Source organism: Loxodonta africana, chromosome 13 (genome assembly GCF_030014295.1).
Source record: "Loxodonta africana isolate mLoxAfr1 chromosome 13, mLoxAfr1.hap2, whole genome shotgun sequence".
NCBI lineage: Eukaryota > Metazoa > Chordata > Mammalia > Proboscidea > Elephantidae > Loxodonta > Loxodonta africana.
The window spans coordinates 84742418-84762120 of record NC_087354.1 but is presented as its reverse complement, the minus strand read 5'-3'; the positions used below and the strand labels follow the sequence as shown (position 1 = coordinate 84762120).

At 42.4% G+C, this 19703-nt stretch overlaps 2 protein-coding genes across 6 annotated transcripts in view; one reads left to right on the top strand and one right to left on the bottom strand.

Moving 5' to 3' along the window:
* ETFDH (electron transfer flavoprotein dehydrogenase) overlaps positions 1-15253 on the bottom strand; it is a 38247-nt gene extending 22994 nt beyond the window's left edge. For 2 of the 5 annotated variants that reach the window (XM_064267645.1, XM_064267646.1), the window contains exons 1-8: positions 15055-15253; positions 11318-11446; positions 9869-9945; positions 9190-9330; positions 8531-8760; positions 4780-4861; positions 4278-4396; positions 367-444 (exon numbers count right to left, since the gene is read on the bottom strand). In XM_064267645.1, the coding sequence (XP_064123715.1) occupies positions 367-444; positions 4278-4396; positions 4780-4861; positions 8531-8760; positions 9190-9330; positions 9869-9908 (690 nt within the window). In that variant the 5' untranslated portion in view covers positions 9909-9945; positions 11318-11446; positions 15055-15253. Of the gene's footprint in view, positions 1-366; positions 445-4277; positions 4397-4779; positions 4862-8530; positions 8761-9189; positions 9331-9868; positions 11295-11317; positions 11447-15054 lie in introns of those variants that run through there. The other 3 variants (XM_010598145.3, XM_003418494.4, XM_023558489.2) reach the window with 3 other exon arrangements.
* A 96-nt stretch (positions 15254-15349) lies between these two features.
* Positions 15350-19224, top strand: C13H4orf46 (chromosome 13 C4orf46 homolog). The gene is made up of 2 exons (XM_003418495.4): positions 15350-15946; positions 17275-19224. The coding sequence occupies exons 1-2, from the start codon at positions 15761-15763 to the stop codon at positions 17428-17430; spliced, it is 342 nt and encodes a 113-aa protein (XP_003418543.1). The 5' UTR covers positions 15350-15760; the 3' UTR covers positions 17431-19224.
* Positions 19225-19703: the final 479 nt, after the last annotated feature.

The following is a 19703-nucleotide window of genomic DNA, read 5'->3' as shown; positions in this document are numbered from 1 at the left end:
ACTGATAGCCTACATACATGCATGTTTTCCAAAATTTCCTTTGAACTAGTTGTAACACCTATTGATTCCCTCCTTAATTAATGAGTTAAATAAAATCTTCCATGTATTTATTTTATACTTTTAAATGGATCATGTTTTTATCTTTTTAGGAAATTATTTTTAATACATATCTATTTGCCTAAATCATGTTTATTAAAAAGCTCCTTCTAAATTTTTTAACAATGAGAGAAAAATCTCACTTTAATAATTATATTCTAACATCCACTTAGTTAATGTGTAGTTTGTGGTAGGACACAATTACTGAGTTTAAGTCATGTCATTTTCTAGTTGTGTTTCTGCCACGTACACAACTATTAAACCACTTACCTTGGGTGCACCATCCTTCTGTATTCCCACATCGTTAGTGGCAATCCCTTTTACACTACCGTCTTCATGAAAAAGAACCTAAAAAACACAAAAATACACTAGTTATCACTTTAGAATTCACACTAACCTTGAAAAGAAACAGTAAATACTCTTAGAAAGTGAACATGTGTCCTAGATCACCGTAAAACGGACTTTCAAACGTTTAGAGGGACATGTTTTGAGGTCCTCCCTTCTGAAGTATAAAGGAAACAGCTCAAACAGTTGGAAGTAATAAGAAAAAAATGCTGCAATCTTGATGAGCAAGAAGAGGAGGCAGCTACAAGAGAAGCTGGAGTCCCTGGACGATGCAAACAGTTAAAGTACTCGGTTGCTAACTGAGAGGTTGGAGGTTTGAGTCCACCCAGAGATGCCTCTGAAGAAAGGTCTGGCAATATACTTCCAAAAATCCAGCTATTGAAAACCATATGTAGCATGGTTCTATTCTGACACACATGGTATCACCGTGCGTCAGAATCAACTCAACGGCAACTAGTTTACCAGAGAGATTACTAAAGAAACAAGCAAGATTAAACAAAAAGCTCTCTAAGGGTTCAGATCCCAAAAGCCTATGTATAGATTCTGAATTAGGGAGAGGGTAGGTGGAAAGAGAAAAACAGCACCAGGATAGCCTATGTCCCAGATGAGCTAAGACCCTAAAAAACAAAAAATAAAGAAAATAAAAAACAAAAAAGTGAGGCTGAAGAGAGCCCAAAGACATCTGAAGTTATTTTGGGAACAAGAAGGAAAGGGAAAATAGAAAAACGGTGTAACTCTGAGGATGACGAATAGTGATGCTCTTCAACCCTCACTTGGTTCTTTCTGTTTCCTCTCTGGTGGGAAATTCTCTGGATAGAAAAGTACAAAATGTACACTGGGATCACACGAAAGACTCTAAGAAAGCACAGGCATGGAAGGGTGGATGTGTAAACGGTTTATTTGATACCCTGAAAATGAATGTGACTATGAACTGGCACACAGACTGGGGTGGAGTACCCAGTAAGCAAGGTACGTACGGGTTTACTCGTGCTTACTTACTAATCTGTAGCGCACAATTTTACCTGTTTTTCACCACGTCAGAAATGTGCTGAAACCCGTGTGAAACTCTGTACTAAAAAAAACAGTAAATACACACATTTAAGCCCATGCAAACCCTGCTTACACTTCATCCTCGCTGCCCCACCCCCACCATTAATCTATTGATGATGCCCCTTAAGGAACTGAGGAAAAAAGGAGAGGCCCAAGAACTGTAAATCTGTGTGAGTGTGTGTGCACTTAAAAAGGGAAAAGCACAGATTCCATAAACCACCCAACTGTGACTGTGACACTGATCCCAGTCAAGAACCTCAAATACAAAGAAATGCAAACTTCTGTATTTGGGTCCAAAAAACCAAATGTGTATGTACGGACCGGAAAAAGAAATTAGTAGCAACAAATATAATACAGGAACTTATGTATTTTACTTGATTTACATACTCTGAGGGTAAATACAAATCTAAAAAAAAAAAATTAATTTTCCCTTATCCTGGTGCCAAGAAATTAAAGGAAATGCTCCCTTACCCCTACCTCACCCCCACTTTCCCTTTAGGGAACTTTTCCTTTAGGAAACTTGTAGGGGTAAATCTTTTCTCTGTCTCTTTGAGATATCATTTCAAAAGCTAAAGAAGGCTCTTGCCAGTTTTGCATCTCTTTGAAGGAATGGCACCCTGTTTCCCTATCTCTGTGACAGTTTAGCATAAGCACTTGGCTCCAAATTGTAACTTTCTAACATGTACGTAGAGTCCTGGTGGTGGAGTGGTTAAGAGCTTAGCTGCTAACCAAAAGGCTGGCAGTTTGAACTCACCAGCTGCTCCCTGGAACCCTATGGGGCAGTTCCACTCTGCCCTATACGATCACTATGAGTTGCAACTGACTTGACAGCAATGGCTCTGGTTTAACATGTATGGCACTGGGTTTTGTTTTAAGGAGCGCTAGTGGTGCAGTGGTTAAGTGCTTGCTGCTAACTGAAAGTCTGCAGTTCAAACTTACCAGTGGCTCTGTGGGAGAAAAGACCTGGCGATCTGCTCCCATAAACAGTACACCCCAGGAAACCCTATGGGTCACTATGACTAAGAATTGACCCAGTAGTACGCAACAATATGTACACAGCAGATTTTAGCTACCTAGCTATATGAAAGGGCGAAGTATCTTTCTTTCCTGGCAATCTCCCTTATGGATTGTCTGAGATGTACACCACAGACTGGTTTAATGGTTATTCAATAATAAAACTGGTTCCTTCGTTTCTGTAACTCGTGGAGAAGATTTCTCTGGGTTGGAGAGATTTTATTTTTAAATCTCTCCCGAACAATACTTAATGTGAATCAACAGTGTGATGTGGCTGCCAAAAGTTACTACTTTAAGGGAATTAATGGAAGAACAGTATTATGGATTCCACTGTGTCCCCCCAAAATATGTCTTGGAATCCTAGCCCCTAACCCTGTGTACGCAATCCCATTTGGGAACAGGGGTTTCCTTTTTATGTTAACAAAGCCACGCCAGCGGAAGGTGTGTGCCATCTAAGGAGCAGCAGACACACAGGGACCAGCAAGGGAAGAGGTGCCACGTGAACACCTCCCTCGAGGTCTGCCGGCGACCAGACGCTGAAATAGACCAAGAAGGACCTCCCCTACAGTCACACTCTCCATCTGGCCTTCCAGCCTCCTGAACTATGAGAAAATAACATTCTCTTTAAAGCCACCTATTTACTTGTTACAGCAACACTAGGAAACTAAGACAAGCAGTTTCTAAAATGAAGATGGTAAAAGCTCCCTTAAAAAAAGAAAAAAAAAAAAAACCTGTTGCCATCAAGTCAACTCTGACTCATAGCAACTCCACAGGACAGAGTGCAACTGCCCCACAGGGTCTCCGAGGAGCACCTGGGGGGTATGAACTGCCGACCTTCGGGGAGCAGCCACAGCTCTCAACCACCACAGCACCAGGGTTTTCACGCTAGCCCAGGCGTAGTTTGTTTATTCTGGGTGCCACTTTACGAAAGAAGTAAAAATGGAACGTATTCAGAGAAGGGCAATGACAATACTGAAGAAACTCAAACTAAGTAATGCAATCGCTGAAAGAACTGAGGATACTTAGTCTGGGAAAGAAAAAACTCGAGCGTGAAGCTATAAAGCCCTGGGTGAGGCAAACGGTTTGCACTCTGCTGGTCACTGAAAGGGTGGCAGTTTGAACCCCACCAGTGGCGCCATGGAAGAAACAGGCCTGGCAATCTGTTCCAGTGAAGATTACAGCCAAGAAAACCCTATGGAAGGGAGGAAGCGGGTAGGGAGCTGTCACACAGAGGAGACTGCAACTAATGTCAGGAAACAAAATGTGTATAAATTGTTGAACGGGAATTTAATTTGCTCTGTAAACTTTCGCCCAAACCACCAAAAAACAACAAAAAAATCTGTAACACACAGGGTCTCCGAAGTCACAAATGAACAACAACAAAAAATGCAGAATCAGTAACAGAGCGAAGGTAGAGGACGTGAGAGAGCAGGGCTTAATCCTCGTTAGGGTGCTGTCCGTGGAAGAGGGCTGAGAGCCGTTCTGCCCAGTGTAACACAGTAGATGATCTCCACTCTGTGTAAGGAAGAGATTACCAACCATCCGAACAGCAGAGGGACTTATCTTGTTCAACCATGAGCTGGACAATTACTTGATGAAGGTACAACATAAAGAATTCAAGTCCTCTTTGGATTAGATCTTTTTGAAGGTTCCTTCTAATCTTGCAATTCCATAATCCTATGGTTATTAAAAATACGTATTTCCTTACCTCTGTATAATTCTCAAATAAATAAAAGATTACTTCCTATAAATTAAAAAACAACTATACAAACCTCTGCAGCAGCATACCCGGGGTAAACTTCAACACCAAGGGCTTCTGCCTGTTCTCCCATCCAGCTCACCAAGTGCCCCAAGCGCACAATGTAATTGCCATGATTATTCATTGGAAGACCTAGAAATAAATGCTTTATTTATCTGACTTTTTATTCATAAAATATCTCAAAAACATAAAAATCAAAACATCCTATGGTGCTAAGTTCAACTTATTTTCTCCAATTTTGGTCTAGAGTCCTAATTTATCAAAATAAAAAACATCCATAGCACTAAATTAAAAATTCCTGATAGGCTTACAGGGCTATATTTCAATTCTTCCGGACTAGAAGACAAAACAACTAGGTTCTAGTCCTGCTTTCCCACCAGCTAGCTGTATAACTTTGGGTCAATCCTTCAACTCTCTGGACCTCAGTTTTCTCATCTGTAAAAGAGGGGAATTTGACCAGATGAAATGTAGTTCCTCCCAGCTGTAGAATTCTATGATTATTTATCTTCCCTTACCTGGAAGAATTGGTACAGGAATTCTGTATTTCTCTGTTAAAATTCCAAATCTGTCTTCTGTTACAGGAGTTTTAAGTGGAGCCTAGAAACAAAAGGAAGGATAAGAAAGTTTTTAGTTTGTACTTGTAAGGGTAAATACAGGCCCCCTACCCAAAAAAAAAAAAAAAGAAAAAAAATTAACTTCTCCCTGGGTGCCAAAAGGGAAAGAAGTCTTCCCCTCCCAAGTATTTCCCTTAGAAAGCATGTAAACCTCTTCTCTGTCTCATTGAGAGGTATGCTAATCTTTTAGGGGCCCTGGTGGCGCAGTGGTTAAGAGTTTGGCTGCTAACCAACAGGTCAGCAGTTTGAATCCACCAGCTGCTCCTTTGAAACCCTGTGGCGCAGTTCTACTCTGTGAGTCTGAATTCACTGGACAGCAATGAGTTTAGTTTTTTTCTTTTATTTTTTGTAATCTTTTTAAAAGCTAAATAAGCCTCTTGCCAGTTTTGCATTCCAGGGATGTCCTGGGGAGGGGGGAGGAGGGGTTTGAAAGCCTTCATTTGAAAAGTGAGCATCAAGGAAGATGTGTCTTTATCACTGTGAGAGTTTACCCCAGGCATCTGCTTCAAGTTGTAACTTCCTGGTTGTGGAAAAGATATGAGTTTTATTCTTCCTTCGCATTAAGATAATTTAGATATAGTTAACGTTGTATCTGCTTAGCTATATAAAAGAATGAGGGTATCCTTCCTCAGAAAACTAAAAGCAGAACTACCACATGACCTAGCAATTCCACTGCTAGGAATTTACCCAAGGAACGTGGACAGACATATGTACAGACATGTTCACTGCAGCATTATTCACATTAGCCAAAGGTGGAAACAAGGGAAATGCCCACCACGGGATGAATGGATAAACAAAATGTGTGATTTGGTTTCTTGGAGCTTGATATTCCAGAAAGAAGAGCACGACGGAACATTTTAGAATTTAATTTAGTCCATCTCCAAAGAATATAGGTGATATGTATGTAACTTTTTGATCTTCATATAACATTTATATAACTTTTTGATACACACAATGGAATACTACTCAGCCAGAAAGGGAAATTAAGTCTTGATACATATTACAGCACGGATGGAGTTGGAGGACATCATGCTGGGTGAAATGAGTCAATCACAACAGGGCAACTATTGTATGCTCTCACTTAGATAACAAGACAAGAGCAGGCAATGTACAGGGACCAAAGTTCGTTAGTGGTCACCAGGGGCGGGGGATTAGGGGAAGGGGGTCACTGCTCATGGAGCATTTAGTCTCAGTTCACAATGATGGAAAAATTGCACCGACGAAGGGCAGGGCCGCACAGCCACTTAGCGTAACTGCTGTCAGTAAGTTGTACGCCTGTAAAAGTGGAACTGGCAAACGTTGTGTGATATATATTTTTATAACAACAAGAGCAGCTGCTGAGGCTGCTTATGTACAGCCAAATACCTCAGGGGATTTGGTATTCTGATTTGGACGTTTAGGGTCATAGTTTCATGGGACATCCAAGTTAACCGGCCTATTAATATGTTTAGTGCTTCTGTTCTACCTCCTAGTTCGCTGCATAGGGCCTGAGGTCTTAAAAGCTTGCAAGCAGCCATCCAAAGCACAACAATTCGTCTCTATTCACCTGGAGCAATAGAGGAAGCAGAGTTAGGAACAGGAGAATGAACAGAATGTGTGGCTAATTACCTCCATGAACAGATTGCCTCCTTTGCCATGAAACCAGAACTGGATGGTGCCCAGTTGCCCTTAATGAATGCTGTGATCAAAGATTCTACAGAAGAATCCTGATCAAAAGGAGGAAAATCCAGAACAGAATTTCAAATTCTCAAGGAATCCAGACCTTCTGGAGCCACTGAGGCTGAATGAACCCCCAAAACTATTGCCTTGAGATAATCTTTAAACCTTAAACCAAAAATATATCCTGAAGTCTTCTTAAAACCAAATGGTAGTTTAGCTCGACTAATAAAAAAAATTTTAATTGTACACTGTGTTCTTTTAAGAACTAATTGACAATAGCGACTCGAAAGATTAGATAGCAAACTCAGGAGCAGTGAGTTTATGTTAATGGGGGAGGGAAAATTCGGAAAAGGAGGATGAGAATGACTGTACGACTTGAAGAATGTAATCAATGTCACTGTACTATACGTGTAGAAATTGTTGAACTGGTGCATGTCTTGCTGTGCGTATTCTCAAAAACAAAAAAGAAATTAAAAACAGACAAAAAAATGGCTGAGGTATCTTTCTCTCTTGGCAACCTTCCCAGTGGATTGCATTTGATGAGCATTACATTCTGGTTTGAATAAGGAAGACCGAAGAAGAACTGACGCCTCTGAATTGTGGTGTTGGTGAAGAATATTGAATATACCATGGACCGCCAAAAGAACGAACAGATCTGTCTCAGAAGAAGTACAGCCAGAATGCTCCTTAGAGGCAAGGGTAGCGAGACTGCATCTTACATACTTTGGACATGTTGTCAGGAGGGGTCAGTCCCTAGAGAAGGACATCATGCTTGGCAGAGTACAGGGTCAGCGGAAAAGAGAAGACCCTCCATGAGGTGGATTGACACAGTGGCTGCAACAACGAACTTAAGCGTAACAATGATTGTAAGGACGGCTCAGGGCCGGGCCGTGTTTCATTCTGTTGGGCATAGGGTCGCTATGAGTTGGAGCCAACTTGATGGCACCTAACACCACCACCACATTCTGGTTTAATGCTTATTCAGTAATAAAACGGCTTTCTTTCTTTCTGCATTCACAAAGACGATCATCTGGGCTGGAAGGAGGAAATTTTTTAACCATTGCGTGTGTGTGTGTGCGCGTGTGAGTGTGTACTATGAACTTAAAAAGCAACGAAAAGCAACCCCTTCCCTTGATTTATTTTGATAATCTCATAGGAATTAAGCTAGTGGTCATTTCCAGTGATGGCAAATGTCTCTACTAAAATGCATAATAAAGTCAAAGCAATAAAGGCTTTGATATGAAAACTTTTTTCTCTATTAAAATTGATATTATGTCAATAACTCAATGCTGTTTCTGACATGCTACTGAAAAGAGAAATTTAATTAGTAATAAAGTATGTCTAATTTAATGCAGCTTGATATTTCAGAAAAAACTTTTTAAATTCAATTTATCCATATAAAAATAATACAGATGATATTTATATAACTTTCTGATCTTTACATAGTAGAGTCACAAATACTGACAAATACTGATACTCTAACTTTTTAAAGGAGAAATAACAGAGATAAGAGTGTAAGATTTTCACCAAAGTCGTACAATTAGTGAGAGCAGTAAGACCAGCACTTCATCCTCTGTGTACCATGCCAACCCACTTTTTTCTATATTATAGGAGGTTATGCTAACTTATTTCTTTAGAAGATAAAACTATTTTCTTTGGTTTTAGACTTTGCATTGTCCCCAAAATTTCATATATAGCTTTATTAAGACACAAAGGTACAGTAAAGTCTTCTCAAGATAACACCTTCTGATAAATCTAATAAATAAATAAATACAAGATATAGAAGGTATTATATAAAAATAAGCTAATACCTTTAAATTTACATCTGATATAATTCAATCTTTTTTTTCTTTCTCCTTTTTTAAATTAAAATAACATGTATCGATAACTACCCTCTAAGAGATAGAATTACATGAGAAGGGTTTTCCACAGTCCAGTAATTTGGAAACAGAAATACAACTAAAATTAGTTTACATAGAAAACATTTTCATACCCCTTTCTCCTTCCAGTCTGGAAACAGTTCTTCAAAAGCGCACGGATCCAGGCAAGCTCCTGAGAGAGTATGAGCACCTATCTGAGCAGCTTTCTCCACTAGACACACGCGGATGTCCTTTTCATGAAGAGTAGCCAACTGCTTTAGACGAACAGCTGCAGACAGCCCTGCAGGGCCTGCACCCACTATCACCACATCCGCTTCCTCTGCAAACCTCTCCATGTTCACTCCTGGGAAGGAAACAAAAAAAAAAAAATCAAGATTCTGGTATTAACATGACCTGATAAAACTGCGTTCTGTGTTTACCAACACCCACTATGGTTTAGGGCATTATTTATGGAAATTACCACTGTTTTGCATGGTAATTATATTGCATATATTATTGTATTAGTTTCATGTTTTCTTAGGTTCTGTACCAGTGTGTATCTTACTTCAGTTTCCACAAACCAACTTTCGGCTTTGAGATTATCATAAATTTAGCAAATAATAAAAAACAACCAAAAAAAGAGCTTATCTAAATATTAACATGGGATAGGTCTGACAGACCTAATAAAATATTAGAGGCTTTTAAACCACCACGAAAAATATAACATTCCCATCACAAAAGGATACAAAGTATCTAGAAAAGTCTCCACAATTTTACAGAAGTTATTACTTACCTTCCCATCGCTTGTCCTTATCTCGGGGATAAATGGTATAGTGGGTAGTAATCCGAGGTACAACAGAAGCTGAAGACCATCTTGTAGCACACAGATGTAGATAATTTTTCTTAAGTTTTAAGGCATGAAGGCACTGATATGCTGCATAAAAATTACAAACATTACTATTTATTTCAATTAGTTTTCATCAGGAGTAAACTGAAAAACTTTTTTTTTTTTTTTTTGAAGAAAAAAACCTAGGATTGGGTGTCAGATCTGGTTTCTGGTTAGTTTTCTATAACTAGCTCTAAGACTGCAAACCCTGGTGGCATAATGGTTAAGTACTTGGCTGCTAATTGAAAAGTCAGTAGTTCGAACCCATCAGCAGCTCCGTGGGAGAAAGGGCCTGGCCACCTGTTCCTGTAAAGATTATAGCCTAAAAAACCCTACGGGGCAGTTCTGCTCTGTCCTATAGGGATGCAAAGATTATGACCTAGGAAACCCTATGGAGTAGTTCTACTCTGTCCTAAGGGTCACCATGAGTTGGAATTAACTTGACGAGGAACAACAGTAAGACCTTAAGCAAATCATTTAGCTTTTCTAGATTTCGGTTTCCTCATGTGAAAAAGAAAAAGGCCGCTAGATGATCTCTAAGGTATGTTCTTGATTAGAAGTTCTATGATTTCATTTGATAGCTTGCCTTTGGAAACTTGTTGATTTATGACTGACCATATCAGCATGGCAGACAGTTAACAGGCCTGTGCCGCACAGCCTTATCTGTAATATAAACCGAAATAGATTAGTCTTTTCCCAGACGTACAATTCGGTTAGCTTTTACTCATATCTTAAACATTTTAAAAGTATCAAATAAATTAATTTATTCAACTTAGTTCACGTCAGACTTAATCTATAAATAGGATGACCAGATACTTTATCAACTAGACTGGATACTTTTGAGGGCGATGGGGGGCAATGATGATTATGCTGAAAAAAAGGGTATGAGGACAACCCGGGTTTTATGGTCAGCTTCTTTTAAAGTAAAGCTGATCCTCCCATATGGCAATATGTTCAAAGAGTCAATATACATAGTAAAAAAAACCTAAACCAAACCCTATGCCATCGAGTTGATTCCAACTTACAGTGACCCTACAAGACAGAGTAGAACTGCCTCATTGGGTTTCCTAGGCTGTGATCTTTATGGAAACAGACTGCCACACCTTTCTCCCAAGGAGCGCTGGTAGGTTGGAACTGCCGACCTTTCGGTTAGCAGCCCAGTGCTTAACCACTGTGCCACCAAGACTACTTAACACGTATGTGTGCGTATATATATATGGATTTTTAAAATAATATTTTATCGTATTTTCAGTGGAAGTGTACACAGCAAAACATTCCATCCAGTGATTTCTACACATACTGCTCACTGGTTTTGGTTACATTCTTCATATTGTATATACATTTTGACTCAACGAATAGTATTTTATAGAAATAAACAAAGAAGTATGGAAAGATTTACTTGTAAGAATATTCACTAAACCTTCTCTGTTGTTCTCAAACCTTCAACTCCATTTCCTCTCTCCCTTATCTGGGGCAGATACCCTAGCATCGAGCTTCAAAGATAAATACCAAAAAACCAAACTCTTTGCTGCTGAGTTGATTCTGACCCACAGTGATTCCAGGTGTTATAGAGCTCCATAGGGTTTTTTTAGGTGTTATCTTCACGGTGGAAACCCAAGTAATGTAGTGGTTAAGCGCTACAGCTGCTAACCAAAAGGTCAGCAGTCTGAATCTACCAGCTGCTCCGTGGAAACCCTGTGGGGTAGTTCTACTCTGCCCTATAGGGTTGTTATGAGTCGGAATCAACTTGGTGGCAATGAGTTTTTAAAAAGTCTTTACCGTAGCAGATTGTCAGGCCTTTCTTCCACAGCACCACTGGGAGGGTTCAAATTGCTGACCTTTAGGTAGCAGTTGAGACCAAACCATCTGCACCACCCAGGGACATTCGTAAAAAGACAGAAACAATCAAACAGGAACCCCCTCAATTCCTTGACAATAACGTATAATGTACCCTGTATTTATGTTCATCGTTTATTTATATCCTTAGGGTATAATAGGAGAGATGTCTTCTCCCTCCTGAGGTTAATCCTCTGACCTGGATGCTGAAGATTATTCTTTCCATCTTCTTAGGGACCTTGCCCCATCTGTTACCTTCCCTTCCTCCTGTATCCTCAATTTCTGACTGCCTTCTCTGCTAGTCCTCTCCTCGAGAGTCCTTACCATCCTAAAAAAGAACAGAGAATTCTCCTGTGTCCAGCCCTGACAGATATTAAAAGGTATACCTGAAAAGTTATAACAATGGAAAGTCTGTTACAGAAGAGGACTAGAGTAATCACACAGAATAGAGAGTTCGGAAGTAGACGATACACACATAGGGATCTGATATACGATCAAGATGCTGTTCTAAATCAGGGAGAGGAGATGGTTACTCACTAAGCACTGTGCAGATAGCTAGAAAGCCATTGAGGAAAAGGACAGTTGGATGCAGACAGCTAGAAAGCCACTGATGAAACGGACAGTTGGATTCCTACCTTATTACTTACATCAAAATGAATTACATATGGTCAAACATTTTAAAGCAGAAAGTCAAAGAATAAAATATTAGTCAATATTACTCAACCATAAAAAGAAACAAAATTCTGATATACGCTATGACATGGATGAACTTTGAAAACATGCTGAGTGAAGTCAGTCAGACACAAAAGGGCAAATATTACACGATCCCACATACGTGAAATCACTAGTGTAGAGACCAAAGTTTATCAGTGATTTTTAGGAGTTGGGACAGGCGAGAATGGAAGTTACAGCTGACGGGGTACTGGGTTTATGTTCAGGGTGATAAGAAACTTCTAGAAATGGATAGTGGTTAGAGTAGCACAACATGGTGAATGTAATTAACATCACTGAATTGTGCTCTTAAAAATGGTTAAAATGGTAAACCTTTTGTTACATATATTTTATTACAATAAAATTTTAAAAAAAGATTATTGTAATGACTTATCCACAAATTCTTTGATTCTCTGTCCAGGAGATAAGAGTTTATTTCTTCTCCCCATGAGTGTGGGCTGGACTTACAAAAGGAAAAATACTAACTTTATAGTGGAGAAAAACGGCAGCTACCACTTTAACCCAGTGATCATGGTTAACATTCCCAGTAGTAAGACATATTAATATCATGAACTACACATGATTCAATTAAAAGGGCTCTTTACCTCTGTGGCATACTTCCACAAAATCTATAACCTTAGTCTAATCACAAGAAATCTTCAGACAAACTCAGATTGAGGACATCCCACAAAATACCTGACCAGGACTCATCAAAAGTTTCAAGGTCATGGGAGAGAAAGACTGAGGAACTGTGAGAGACTGTAGTGTTCTAAGGAGGCATGACAACTAAAAGCAATGTGGTAACCTGAACTGGACCCTGGAATAGAAAAGTGAAATCCGAATAAATTCTGTAGTTTATAGTGTTACATCAATGATAGTTTATCAGTTTTGATAATTGTACTATGGCTGATAAAGGTGTTAACTGCGTGAAGGGCATATGGGAGTTCTACAATCTCTGCAACTCTTCTCTAAATCTAAAGTTGTTTCAAAATAAAAAATCAACAAAAGATTATGGTGATACAAAAATTAACTCAAAATGTGTCTGCTGTGCTACTGATTACTTTCAGGTGGTCTTTTAAGCCATGGTCTTTTAACGCCCACCCAAGTGATTGGGCGGGCTGGTGCAGATACAGTAACCGCAGCCCAACAAAGGGACTGGACAATTTTGCCATCCTGCTGGGCTTGAGGTGACCATCCAAGAGGGAGAGAGAGAAGAATTTCACCACCACCAAGGAAGAACAGCCAGAAGCCAGCATGTCGTTTGGACCTGGGATCTCTGTTCTGAGAAGCTCCTGGACCCAGGAGACAAGACAGCGAGCTATAACCTTGAAGATGGCAAACAGCAGCGGCAGAGACCTGGCAGCAGAGACCCAGCAGCAGGAGACAGTGTGGTAGGCTGGCAGAGACAGTGTGGAGAGAGAAAGCTGAGTGCTTCTGGGAGAGGCTGAGGGCCAGGGAGAGGCGCACATGTGAGCATGGCTGGGAAGAGGCTGTCCCGAAAGAGGAACTGTATGCTTGGATGTTGCTGAGCCTGAATTGTAACCTGTTACTTCTGGTTCAGTTCTACTCTGTCCTATAGGGTCGCTATGAGTTGGAATCGACTCGACAGCACTGGGTTTTTGTTGGATACTTCCCTAATAAATCTCACAACCGTTGAGTATGGTCTGAGCTCTGTGTGGCCATTGCAATGAATTACTGAACCCAGTACAGAGTGCTGTGGGAGGGACAGTTGGCGTCAGAATTGGTAAAGATGGCAGACAGGAGGCTTGTTTGGCCTTCGCCTCATGGGACTCAGACTTTGGCTGTTGGTCTTGATTCTCCATTCCCCTTGTGGTGTTAGCAGAGATCAAACACCACCCCCCACCCCAGACGTTTTTACAGTATCAAAGACCTAAATGTTTGAAGAAAAACTATAAATGTACACAGAAACATGAGTACTTTAAACAAAATCTTGACTACTTAGTACACGGGGTCAAATTTGACAAAATTCTACATTCATGAAGTTTCCGTAATAAGAACATCCTGGAGTTTACAATGTATATATTTGTACTGCATAAAGAAAAATTAACGTCAAAAAACTAAAAAGTTAAGCCAGTTGTGACAGAATTCAAGACCCCAATAAGGAAAGTTTCTAAATTAAAAAAAAAAAAAGTTTTTAATTAAAATAAAAAATCATCCAACTGCTTCATTTCACATTTTTTTTTTTTTAAGTGAAAAGGGAGGTTCTGTGGTATTTTCACGTGTTCAGTAAAAACTCATAACGTAAGCCCCTAAAGTTAATTTTAGACAATGCGGGGAAAACTCCAGGCTCCAAATATAACCTGGTGACTTGGGCACCATATGAATGTTGACCATGATGCGACAGATACGTTTATATTCTTAAGACTTGACTAGGTTCCCTGTAAAGACACAGGTCAGGTCAGGACCAAACACAAAAACCGCAAATATTTTTTCGCTTCCTACAAAAGCCAGTAACTGAGTTTTGGGATAAGGATTAGGACCAAGGTTTGGGCCGACTCCGGTCAGAAGTCCATGCGGCCCTTGTCCGCAAGTTTCCTCTGCGCGTGACCTCTGCCCTAGACGGCACTGTTCCTCCGGAGGTGCCCGGAGCCCAGGGTCCACCCACGCGCGCAGACCGCGTGACCTCTGCCCTAGACGGCACCTGTTGCACCGGAGGTGCCCGAAGCCCAGGGTCCACCCACGCGCGCAGACCCCGTGACCTCTGCCCTAGACGGCACCTGTTGCACCGGAGGTGCCCGGAGCCCAGGATCCACCCACGCGCGCACACCGCGTGACCTCTACCCTAGACGGCACCTGTTGCACCGGCGGTGCCCGGAGCCCAGGGTCCACCCACGCGCGCAGACCGCGTGACCTCTGCCCTAGACGGCACCTGTTCCACCGGAGGTGCCCGGAGCCCAGGGTCCACCCACGCATGCAGACCGCGTGACCTCTGCCCTAGACGGCACCTGTTGCACCGGAGGTGCCCGGAGCCCAGGATCCACCCACGCGCGCACACCGCGTGACCTCTACCCTAGACGGCACCTGTTGCACCGGCGGTGCACGGAGCCCAGGGTCCACCCACGCGCGCAGACCGCGTAACCTCTGCCCTAGTTTTGTCCGAGAAGGTGGTGGCGAGGCGGAGTGGTCCACAGCCCCGCGGCGGGTCCTGCTCCGCCCTCACTCCACGGCCTCCCTCCCCTTAATCCCACCGGCATTCCCGCTCACCCGGACAGGACATCCTGGCTAGAGGCAGCGACATGTTCCCAGTAACCACGGCTGCTGCGGTCCGACACAAACCCAAGCCGACTGTTCGAAGCCCGCCGCTGCCGCTGGAGCTCTAGGCCGCGGGGGGCGCCATCACCTGCTGGGAAGCACCAACCAGTGCACTGAAGTTGGCCTCTCCGGTCGGCCCACCCGCTCCCTGTCGCTCTGCGCCGGCGCCGCACGTGAGTTCAGGGCTAGAGGACACTTCCGGGTCATATACCGAAAGAGGAAAACAAGAGGGACTCCAAATTCCGGCACCCCCGCCTCAGCGTGCGGATTCAGTCAGCACCTCCTACTCCTGTAGGCGCGGCGCTGCTGCCGCGCGGGCCACAAATCTCATACTACAACGCGCGCGCCGTCAAGGGCGTGGGAGGCGGAGCGGCGCGAATTGCATCCTGGGAGCTGTAGTCCTCGCTCAGGCACCCTCGGAGCCGGGCGGGAGGTCTGCGCAAGAGCGGTGAGCGCCCAGAGGTGAATTGCGTGACATCTGATTGGCTGTCCCGAAAGCGAAACCGTCTTGGCGGCCCTGGGCAGAGACCCAGGAGGAGACGGGGTGGAGCTTTGGGTGGAGAAGGTGGGGCCTCTGGGCTCTGGGCGCGAGCGGTTGAAAGACAGTTGGTGTCGGTTCGGCTGCTGCAGTCGGGTATCGCCCGCCCAGCCCTTGTCGATGGCCGAGCCTGAGGAGCTGCGGGCCTCTTCGCCGCCCCCGCCGCCCCCTTCCTCTCCCTCGTCTCCAGACGCCTCTTCAGCATCCTCCCCTGACGCTCCGGCGAGTCTGGCTTGGCCAGTTCCGAGGGGGAGCAGCGGCCGAACCGTGGACCCTTTGGAGGCAGTGGAGCTGCAGATCGGAGACGTGAGTGTCCCCCTGGAGAACGACGGCGGCGGGGCCGGAGGAGCTGGGGTCGGCGCCCCTGCCCGCCGCCCCTCGGGCGCTTGCCGTGTCCCCTGAGAGCTTGGCCGCGGGGGCGCCGACGTTCCGCCTCTAGATTCAGGGTGAGGGGCTGGAGGGCTTCCCCGCCGCCTTCTCCGCCCTCCCCGCCCTCTCGGCTTTCTTTCTGCCTCGCCCTCTGGTTCCCATCAGCCTCGGTAACTGTAAACCTCGTAGCTCCGCTGGCGCGCCCCCCTCCCCGGCGGAGGCCCCTCTTCCCGGCAGAGAGCTGCTGCTGTTTGGGGTCGGGCCGCGGTGTCTCCCCGGGACTCGGAGCCCGCCGCTCTGGTCGGCCGTTGTCCTGGGCTCGGCCCCTTTAGTCTCCAGGGTGTCGTTTATTGTTGAGAAGGCGTCCCCTCTGTGATTGCTGGTAGGCGGGATGCACCGGGCTGGCTACAACCGCCGGAGACTAGCAGCGTCTCCTCCCCGCACCCCAAGACACGCCCCGGAGGAGGCCACGGTTTTAGTGTTGACCGGCCCTGAGTGGGTCACGTGGAATGCAGCTTGTGGGGAATAACCTTCGTGGGGGCGCTTTGTGGAATAGGCCGTGCACCCGAGCTCCTGTGCAGATTGGAAATTGGGAAATTAGTGCTCAGTTGGCGAGTCGTTGCTCGAGAAGTCTTTTTTTTTTTTTTTTTTAAAAGATGACTAAGAATTGCTGACCCAGCTTCTATATTTGCTGGAGCAAGACCAGTTACAGGTGAACATGTTGTCTAGGCACAGTGTTATGCTATATTGAAGAAAATATTGACTTAAGAAGTGAGCTTTCCAGTAAGAGTTGGCTATTTTTTGCATTCGTCTGTGTGTTCGCGCGGAGGGGATTTTGTTGTATTTGTTAGAGCTCAGAGTATCTGTTCTTTGGTCTGTATATTTTCGTGGACTAATGTGTTCCTAGTGGAATAATGCCCTTTTTATCCAAAAATCAGTAGCAGTTTATGATGAAGTCATCTTTTTGCGCTGAGACTGTACAGTATTTTTAGTTAAAAAAAACCCGAAAAACTGATTTGTCATGTTTTATACATAATGAATATTTTTCTAGCAGGTATGTTTTCTCAAAGCGTACTTCTTATTAAAGAATTTCTTAGGTTCCCTGAAAGAATCTGTTTTTATATGAAAATTTGTACTTTTTGTTAAAGAGCATAACTTGGGCATTAGATTTGAGGGTTTAAACTTTTTTTTAGACTATTTATAAGATGAGATGAGAATTTTTAAAATAAACATCCGTCGTTTGACTTTTTTTTTTTAAATTTCAGGCAGCGTTTTCATTAATCCAGCTTCTTGAAGCCACATCTGCAGTGTCAGCTCAGGTGGAAGAGCTTGCCTTCAAATGTACAGAAAATGCACGTTTCCTTAAAACATGGCGGGATCTCTTGAAAGAAGGCTATGATTCTCTGAAACCTGACGACTGACTTGTCATGATTGACAAGTTGTTTAAGTAACGGCCGTGTAATAACTTTTCCTCATAAGTGACGTTCACACATGTAGGGGGTAATCTCTTTCCAGCAGTTTTGTATACTCAATGAAATTTTTCTCGGTTTTGTTTACTTTTATGAAAGCAGAATACTGACATTTTCGATGCTGGACAGTATTTGATGGCCCTTATATATTTTCTGTCCTTTAAACTTTCATAGAATTCTTTATAAAAGTTAATTTCACCAGTAGATAATTGATATTAATGCCACATTGCTCCCAACAACAAACTAGGTAAACCATTATTTATTCTGTGAGAAACAACTCCAGGAATGCAAGAGTTTGGAGATTCCGTGAAGTTCAACCTTATTTTACGGACCAGAGTGGGAGATAAGTTTGGTTATGGTTCTTCTATTGGCTGCATCCCCTGGAGCCAGTGACTGTGTTTTATTTACCGCTGAATCCCCAACACCTGCAACGGTGTCATACAATACTAAATGTTTGTTGAATAAAAGAATTCACAAACGCAATTAAAAGCTGTTTTTTCTTCCTGATTTTTAGCAGGAAGCCTGTGATTGTTTCTCTGGTTTAAAAAAATGTGTGAACCGGAACTTAATTTATTTGAAAGAAAACTAAAAAAAAAAAAAAAAAGTGAACTTTATTGCTTTTGAAAATGTATTTTTTGCCCTTTTATGATGCTTTTTGTTAAAGGCCTATACTTCAGAAATTGTCTGGAAAGAATATGTATTTTTCTCTATTTCTATGATTAACTGCTTTTATAGTTAGTATTTCCTATGTATGATGTTTTTATATGTTTGATTACTGTTTTTAAAGTACCTTATCAGATTTATGTTTCTATGCCGTTACTTTGGGAGCTTTGCGAGTTGTTTATAGAACAATTCTAAAGAAGTTATTTTGTTTTCACTGCATCAGACTTAAATGGTATGATTATTTTCTTATTATTTGACCTTAGTGGAGCCCTGGTTGCAAGTGGTTAAGAGCTCAACTGCTAACCAAAAGGTGGGCAGTTCGAATCCACCAGCCGTTCCTTGGAAATCTTATGGGGTAGTTCTCCTCTGTCCTTATGGGCTAGTTCTCCTCTGTCCTGTAGGGTCTCTATGAGTCGGAATTGAATTGACGGTGACCGGTTTGGGTTTTTTTTTTTGACAATGCTTCATTTTACTTGTCCCATGTATCATGTTCGAATCCACCAGGCGCTCCTTGGAAACTCTGTGGGGCAGTTCTACTCTGCCCTATAGGGTCGCTATGAGTTGGAATCGACTCGACGGCACTGGTTTTGGTTTTTGTTTTGTTTTTTTATATATTATGTTGCTCTTTTTTTTTTTTCCCTTGGTGGTGTGTGTCACCTATTATTCCAGTGTATAACTTCTGTAGCATCTTTGATAAAACCAAACCTGTTGCTGTAGAATGGATTGCGACTCCTAGCGACCCTGTAGGATGGGGTAGAACTGCCCTACAGGGTTTCCAAGGCTGTAATCTTTGTGGAAGCAGACTGCCACATCTTTCTCCTGTGGAGCAGCTGCTGGATTTGAATAGCCCAGCCTTTGGTTAGCAGCAGAGCAGTGGAGCTGTGAAAGGGGACAAATGGATGGGCAAAGAATAAGTTTTGTTTAGCATATTAGGTCACAGTTCTTAATTTTTTAAGTTAAAGATCACCCATGTGATTTCTATGCCAAAGAACTGCTTGTTTCAATATTAGGAAAATATTTTTCTTACATATCTTAAAATAGCAATTTTTAAGTGTACAAAAATAAACTCTTATAAAAAACAAATTTTATATTCATTTTCTTTTTGGTTCATTATTTTATTAAAATACTTTTGTTGTTGAGAGTATGCACAGCAAAACATAACAATTCAACAGTTTCTAAAAGTACAATATAATGACATGGATTACATTCTTTGAGTTGCACAACCATTCTCACCCTCCTTTTTTGAGTTGTTCCTCCCCTACTGGCGTAAGCTCACTATTCCCTAAGGTTCCTATTTGATCTTTCGAGTTGCTATTGTCAGTTTGGTCCCATATAGATAAACAGTTCTTAAAAGCATAATACTCAAGGCAGACCTTTTTTACTAGTTGAGGTAAACTACTGTTTGATTTTCAGAAGACTTCAGGGGATATTTTTGGTTTAAGGTTTAAAGATTATCTCAGGATAGTTTCAGGGGTCCATCCACCCTCCATGGCTCCAGGAAATCTGGAGTCCATGAGAGTTGGAAATTCTCTTTTGCATATTCCCCATTTTGATCAGGATTC